Source organism: Poecilia reticulata, chromosome 7 (assembly GCF_904066995.2).
Source record: "Poecilia reticulata chromosome 7, P_reticulata-male-v2, whole genome shotgun sequence".
In the NCBI taxonomy this organism is placed as follows: Eukaryota; Metazoa; Chordata; class Actinopteri; order Cyprinodontiformes; family Poeciliidae; genus Poecilia; species Poecilia reticulata.
In genome coordinates this window covers 17,337,353-17,343,014 of record NC_088836.1, presented here as the reverse complement: position 1 = coordinate 17,343,014, position 5,662 = coordinate 17,337,353, and the positions used below count along the sequence as shown (strand labels likewise).

Sequence of the window (5,662 nt, the reverse complement as noted above, 5' to 3'; positions counted from 1 at the left end):
TGCTTTGAACGAGTTCAGCAGCAGCACCGTCCATTAAAACCATAAAGTAATTTAGCCCAGACGTCTAGCCAGCGAGTCGAGTTTGCTTTGTTCGTCTGCATTTGAGACAAACAGCCCGAGCTCCAACAGGGGCTGTAAAACTGGCATCTTTGTCCGGACTGAGCTGAGCTGAGCAGAGCTGAGCGGAAATGCGCTGGGATCGGGCTTTGAAATTACAGCATCCTGTCTGCATTGTTTGCCACCACAAAAAGGCAATTTAGGCCTATCCCAGGAAACAAATGTGAGACAAGGGAAATTGTCTCTCACTTAAAAGTTTAGCCGTTCAAATTCTGTCAGCATAACCCCCCCCCCTCCCTCTCTCTCTCTCTCTGCGATATTTGAAGCTTTGGTGGACAGTTGGAAACCCCTCTCTCTCTCTCTCTCTCTCTCTCTCTCTCTCTCTCTCTCTCTCTCTCTCTCTCTCTCTCTCTCTCTGTGTGTGTGTGTGTGTGTGTGTGCTTTACCAAACGCAGGTTAAAAATTAAAAGGTTAAGTGGAAGTTTCAGGATCTAGACATAATTATTTAATATTACAAATGCCTCCTTTAATTGTGGGGATACTATTAAGATATATGTTGCACTATTGTTGCTCTGAGGTATGTTTTTAAAACACATAATGTTTTTAAAACACAAATTTAAAAACACATATTTTTTAATTTTATTTTCCAAATTAAAAAAAATGCTCAGCTGCAAATATGAGCCGTGTCGGCCTTGATGGTAGCGTAAAAGACGCTCGCTAAACGGCGAAAATGAAAACGTGCTTTCAATTTAACCTCATTTTGAGCTCAACCTTTCCTAATTAAGGCCTTTGCAGCCTTCGCAAAAAAACGCGATTGCCTCAAACATGCCCGCTGTTTTTAAAGAAAATGAGTTTCCTCATTATGCGTTGCCTTATTAAAACCCAACCTCCCGTGTAGACAAATTCCACTTGCATCACATCCCAAATGAACACAGAAAACAAGCCTTTATGTGATCATGATTATATTTTCAGAGCTCTATTTAGCTACACTCTTTAATTAAAACTCGCCAAGCTACATGGCCAAAATTTTGAAAGAAAGAAAGAAAGAAAGAAAGAAAGAAAGAAAGAAAGAAAGAAAGAAAGAAAGAAAGAAAGAAAGAAAGAAAGAAAGACAAACAAATAAAGCACATTTACAGCAACAGCTATCACAAAATACAACATAGACGAGGCGCTCGCAGATGCTTCTGATTCTGTACAAAATACTCTACACCTGCGTCAGGAAGTATACAAATAAAATAAACACGGAGGAAAACAAAACAAAAATAACATTCACGTCATAAATTATAAGGTATTTTTTTCTTGTGAAATTCAAAAAGAATTCAAGTATTCTATTTCTTCGGAGAGATTGTGTGGCATCCAAACGTTGCTTATTTAGATTCCTCTTACATGGAAATATAAAAGTGAAAGCAAATGGTTTTCTCAACAAAAGTCTGGTTTTTTTTAATCATTTTTTTCTCTTAAATGTTTAAATTGTGCACTAAAATAATATTCAGCATCACAAAGACTGAGGTTAATGGTACTACAAACAAATCCAACAAAGTGACAAATAAGATGAAGGACGTGGGGGAGTCTTTATGTTTTGGTAAATCTGTGCTGTCCATTTTTTTTTTTTTTTTTTTAGATTTTTCTTTTTTTTATCAATTAGTTTTTCTTTTTCTCTCTCGCTCTCTCTCTCCCCCTCTGCAGTCATTATTGTTCCTTGTTGTCGCTCTTGTCCTTGTTCATTTTCTTCATCTTCATTCGCCGGTTCTGAAACCAGATTTTGACCTGCCTCTCGGTCAGATTCAGTACCCTTGCGACCTCGTATCTGCGGTCTCTGGTGAGGTACATGTTGAACAAGAACTCCTTTTCCAGTTCCAAAGTTTGGTACTTTGTGTAAGGACACCGCTTCTTCCTCGTGGAGCGGGCATGTATCCAATTGGCCACGGGGTTATCTGCAAATTAAAAATAAAAATAAAAATGACAACTATAGTAATAAGAGAGGAACGCCAACAACAGGCAAAACATGCTACCAAGACTCATCAGAAAGTGCAAAAAATAAAAATAATTACAGTCAACCTTACAATACAGCTTGCATTCAAGCTAAATTAACATTTAGTAGTTTAAATAAAACCCAACACAGAGCAATCCTGCGCTGATTTGCTTTCTTGTTCTCTTAACTTGTGAGTAACACCGTCGTAAAATACTCAGTGCGCGTATTCACTTTATTGGCTCATAAAATGGCCCGTGGTTCAAGCCTTTACAGGTCCGTGGTGAAAGTCCTCGAGTTTGTCCCCACATTCCTCAAGTTGCTTGTGGATAAGTTTTGGACTTAATACAGCAGACTAAATTATACATTTGTGTCTGTAAACACGTAATCTTACCATAGCTGAGAAGACTGGTAAGTAATTCATATGTGGGGATGTGGATTTGTTGCACGTTAAGGCCCTCTGGAAAAAAAAAACAGTGCTAAAAGTTGGCTTGTATGCCGCCTTTTACTGACACAGGGGTCAAAATATAATCGTAAAAATGAATCATGAGCAGTTTGCTGATGAATAGATTCATATGTCAGATTCGGGGTGTTCACTTTTAAATGAAAACGTCTCAAATCCGACAGCATCCATCCAAATTCAACGTCTTTATCCTGCAGTTTTGAGTCCATGTTTACAACCTCGTCTGCTTTTATAGCCCCCAATATTAGCCTGGTAGCGTTTGTCTTTTATAGTTCCTTAAGCTTTCCCCCTTCTAGCACAGGCGTTTCACATTTGAGCCTCAAGGAAAAGGGAGAAGCCGTTTATAATTTCATTTCACAACAGTTTCAGACAAAAACAAGAATGTTTCCTGGCTGTAAAAGAAGCGTTGACTTACTAGGATCTAGCTCCGGCTTCTCCTCCTTATGCTTCCCAGACGCAAGAAGCTCCGACTCGGGAGAAGGGACGTTCTGCGGCGTCTTGTCTCGCATATCAGTGGATGAGCAGTACAGATAATCCGGGTAGGTCCGTCCGGCGGAGCTGAGGCATTCCCCGGCTCTGTGCTCCTGGAAGGCGTCGGGCTTCAGTCCATAATGTCTGCCGCTCCCCGGGTAGCCGTGAAAAGGCACGGCGCCGGAGATCGGCTCCAGCCATGAACGCATATACCGCGAGTCTGCGCCTAAGTGCGGCTGGTGACTGTACGGATGGTAGACCACTGATGACTGGGAGTGTCCGGGGGCCCAGGACGTAGAGAACACGGTCGGTTTGGGTGCGAAGCTGCAGGAAGGATAGTCGGCGCACTCCGGGACTAGGGACGTCGGACGGGGGCCAGCTGGGTGCGAACCGGGAGCAGAGAATCGAGCCGCAGCAAGGACATCCTCGTTCTCATGGTTGATCAAGGAGTCCACATAATAATTACTTATGGGACCCGTGGTCGACATGTCGAAGCCTCCCCGACTCTTTTACATGCATCCGTTTATTATATGGAGTGTATGTGTACTTTTTTATCTAGCCGTAGAACAATCAAGGCAGGTAATTATTTCTCAAAGCTTCCCTGGCTCCCATTGGCTGACCCGCTGACACGTGATTATATTTACCCCCACAAAAATTGTACAGTGGATCAATGCGCCACTTATCCAGGGATACCAATGCACATAAATGGGATTAAACAAAGTGTTCTTTCACTTCATTCCTGGACTCATAGAGGTAAAATTGACCATAACATTTATTTTTTTGAAAATAAGGAAAGCATTCATGCGCGGTGCTGTAGCTAGATCTTTATCCAGTCGTAGCACAGACCTGCGCACATTGCGTGTTAAAGCAAGGAACTATTTGATGGTGTAATTAATCTCTGTCAGGGCTCTATGCTACTTCAATAGATACTGTTACAGCATTAAAGCGTTTATTGAATCGTTGGCTCTTTTTATCCTCGGCAAACCAGCATTTGATAAAGTGAGGAGTTTATAACTTATCGTAGAATGCTGTTTATTGTTTTCAGGGATATATAAAGAGAAAAGCCTTCACGGCAGCATCCGCAGCTGCAGCAGGGAGACGTGCACGGTGGAAACTGGGGAGAATCAAAATAAGGGATGCATTTCGCACGACTTTTAAAGAGAGACTGCAGACCAAACATTCCCTAAATGGGGTTTGTGCAGATACTGCGGAGAAGGAGATTCCGAAGGCTTACAGACTCACAGCCCACTAAAAACGCCAACTATATTCGGCCAGTGACCGTTCGAGGTTTTTATGTCCATCAATAAATTTTAACGAGGACCATTTGATTGTTCATAAACGTATCGTTAATATGGAGAGCATCTGAGATCCCTGCTCAAAATAAAAGCCGCCACCATTGTGTGCGCCTGCTAAAAAAAAATAAAAATAAAACATGATGAAATTGAAAAGGCCGAGATCAGCAGATGATATAACGCGGTGTACATAAGGGGGTATATAACTCCATGAAAGCGTTTATAAAATTGAAAATGTTGCTTTTGTATCCTGCCGTCTTACTTCACAACACACTTCTGATGTCTGAAAACTGAGAAGGAGCGATTCACCGACTTAGCAAAGTCGCAATACTACAAAATCAGGAGAAAAATACGACAACAACGTCCTAGGCTGATAAACGTATGTTACTGAAGCTGTTCTCATTTATGTATATATACATAAATGATGTACCAAGTGAATATATAAAGATTCACTTGATACACACAAGCATTGACTGTATATGTATATAGTACATTACATATATATATATATATATATATATATATATATATATACACACACACACATATATATATATATATATATATATATATATATATATATATATATATATATATATATATATATATATATATATATATATATATATAGTAGTTCACATGTTTTCAGGGTAATTTTTGTACAAAATTTATTTATTTTTATCAGAAATTTAGTGTGGACTACTAGTTTAAAAACTTAAGCCCAGTAGCCACAAAGGAACAAAAAAGAGTTCATGCAGCAATTGTGTAGATTATTACATTTATTACATATAAACAAATAAAATGAGCTGTTGGAAAGCGCGCCTTATCCCTCCAAATTATATCCGATTATTTACGCGGTGCATTCCATACATTTCAAAAATGCCGTCTAGACAATCAACAACAAACAGCAATGTATCCTCTCTACTGTTATCACTAAAGTACTACCAGTCAAGGTTCAGGTGTTCCCTCCCTAATATTCCTAATTTAATTTAAAAAATAAGTAAATTCTCAAACCGTTTTAGACTGAGAGTCAGTGTTTTGTGCTTTGTTGTTCTTTTCAAACAAAACATCGCGATAGTGTTGGGTTTCTCCTGCTTGCTGAGTTCAGATTCAACCATGAAATTTAAAAGGCCAGACGCCAGACCTTAACCCGGATCACGTCAAACGGTGTTGTGGTGTGATTGCTGATGAACGCGGCTGACTGAACCCAGCGAGTTCAACATTTTGCCAAGAATTTATGGAAACAAACAGATCCACAGTGCATATATATGCCATAGTATGAATCAGATATATTAAGAAGTTGTTTTCTGTATGCCGGATGTTAACGCCTGTTTCTTCATGTGATATAAAAACGTAAATGATTCACACTCACTGGCCATTTCTTACCGTAATATGCAGTCATACAAATTC

The 5,662-nt window shown here is 39.7% G+C and overlaps 1 protein-coding gene across 2 annotated transcripts; it reads right to left on the bottom strand.

The window, feature by feature from the left end:
- Positions 1–1,002: 1,002 nt before the first annotated feature.
- On the bottom strand, positions 1,003–4,758 carry hoxc9a (homeobox C9a). Of its 2 annotated transcripts, XM_081609013.1 has the most exons (3): positions 2,905–4,758; positions 2,421–2,486; positions 1,003–1,991 (listed from the first exon to the last, which is right to left on the bottom strand). In XM_081609013.1, the coding sequence occupies exons 1-3, from the start codon at positions 3,446–3,448 to the stop codon at positions 1,747–1,749; spliced, it is 855 nt and encodes a 284-aa protein (XP_081465139.1). In that variant the 5' UTR covers positions 3,449–4,758; the 3' UTR covers positions 1,003–1,746. The 2 variants fall into 2 exon arrangements, with proteins under 2 accessions (XP_081465139.1, XP_008411939.1); XM_008413717.3 differs by lacking the exon at positions 2,421–2,486 and having other exon boundaries at positions 2,905–4,747.
- Positions 4,759–5,662: the final 904 nt, after the last annotated feature.

What these genes read in the sequence shown, in the direction of transcription:
- hoxc9a (XM_081609013.1), bottom strand. Translation starts at nt 3,448, where the DNA reads ATGTCGACCACGGGTCCCATAAGTAATTATTATGTGGACTCCTTGATC. An exon ending in GAAGCCGGAGCTAGATCCTA is followed by an intron (nt 2,487 to 2,904) that starts GTAAGTCAACGC and finishes TTTTTTTTCCAG; the next exon opens with AGGGCCTTAACGTGCAACAA. An exon ending in TACCAGTCTTCTCAGCTATG is followed by an intron (nt 1,992 to 2,420) that starts GTAAGATTACGT and finishes TTTAATTTGCAG; the next exon opens with ATAACCCCGTGGCCAATTGG.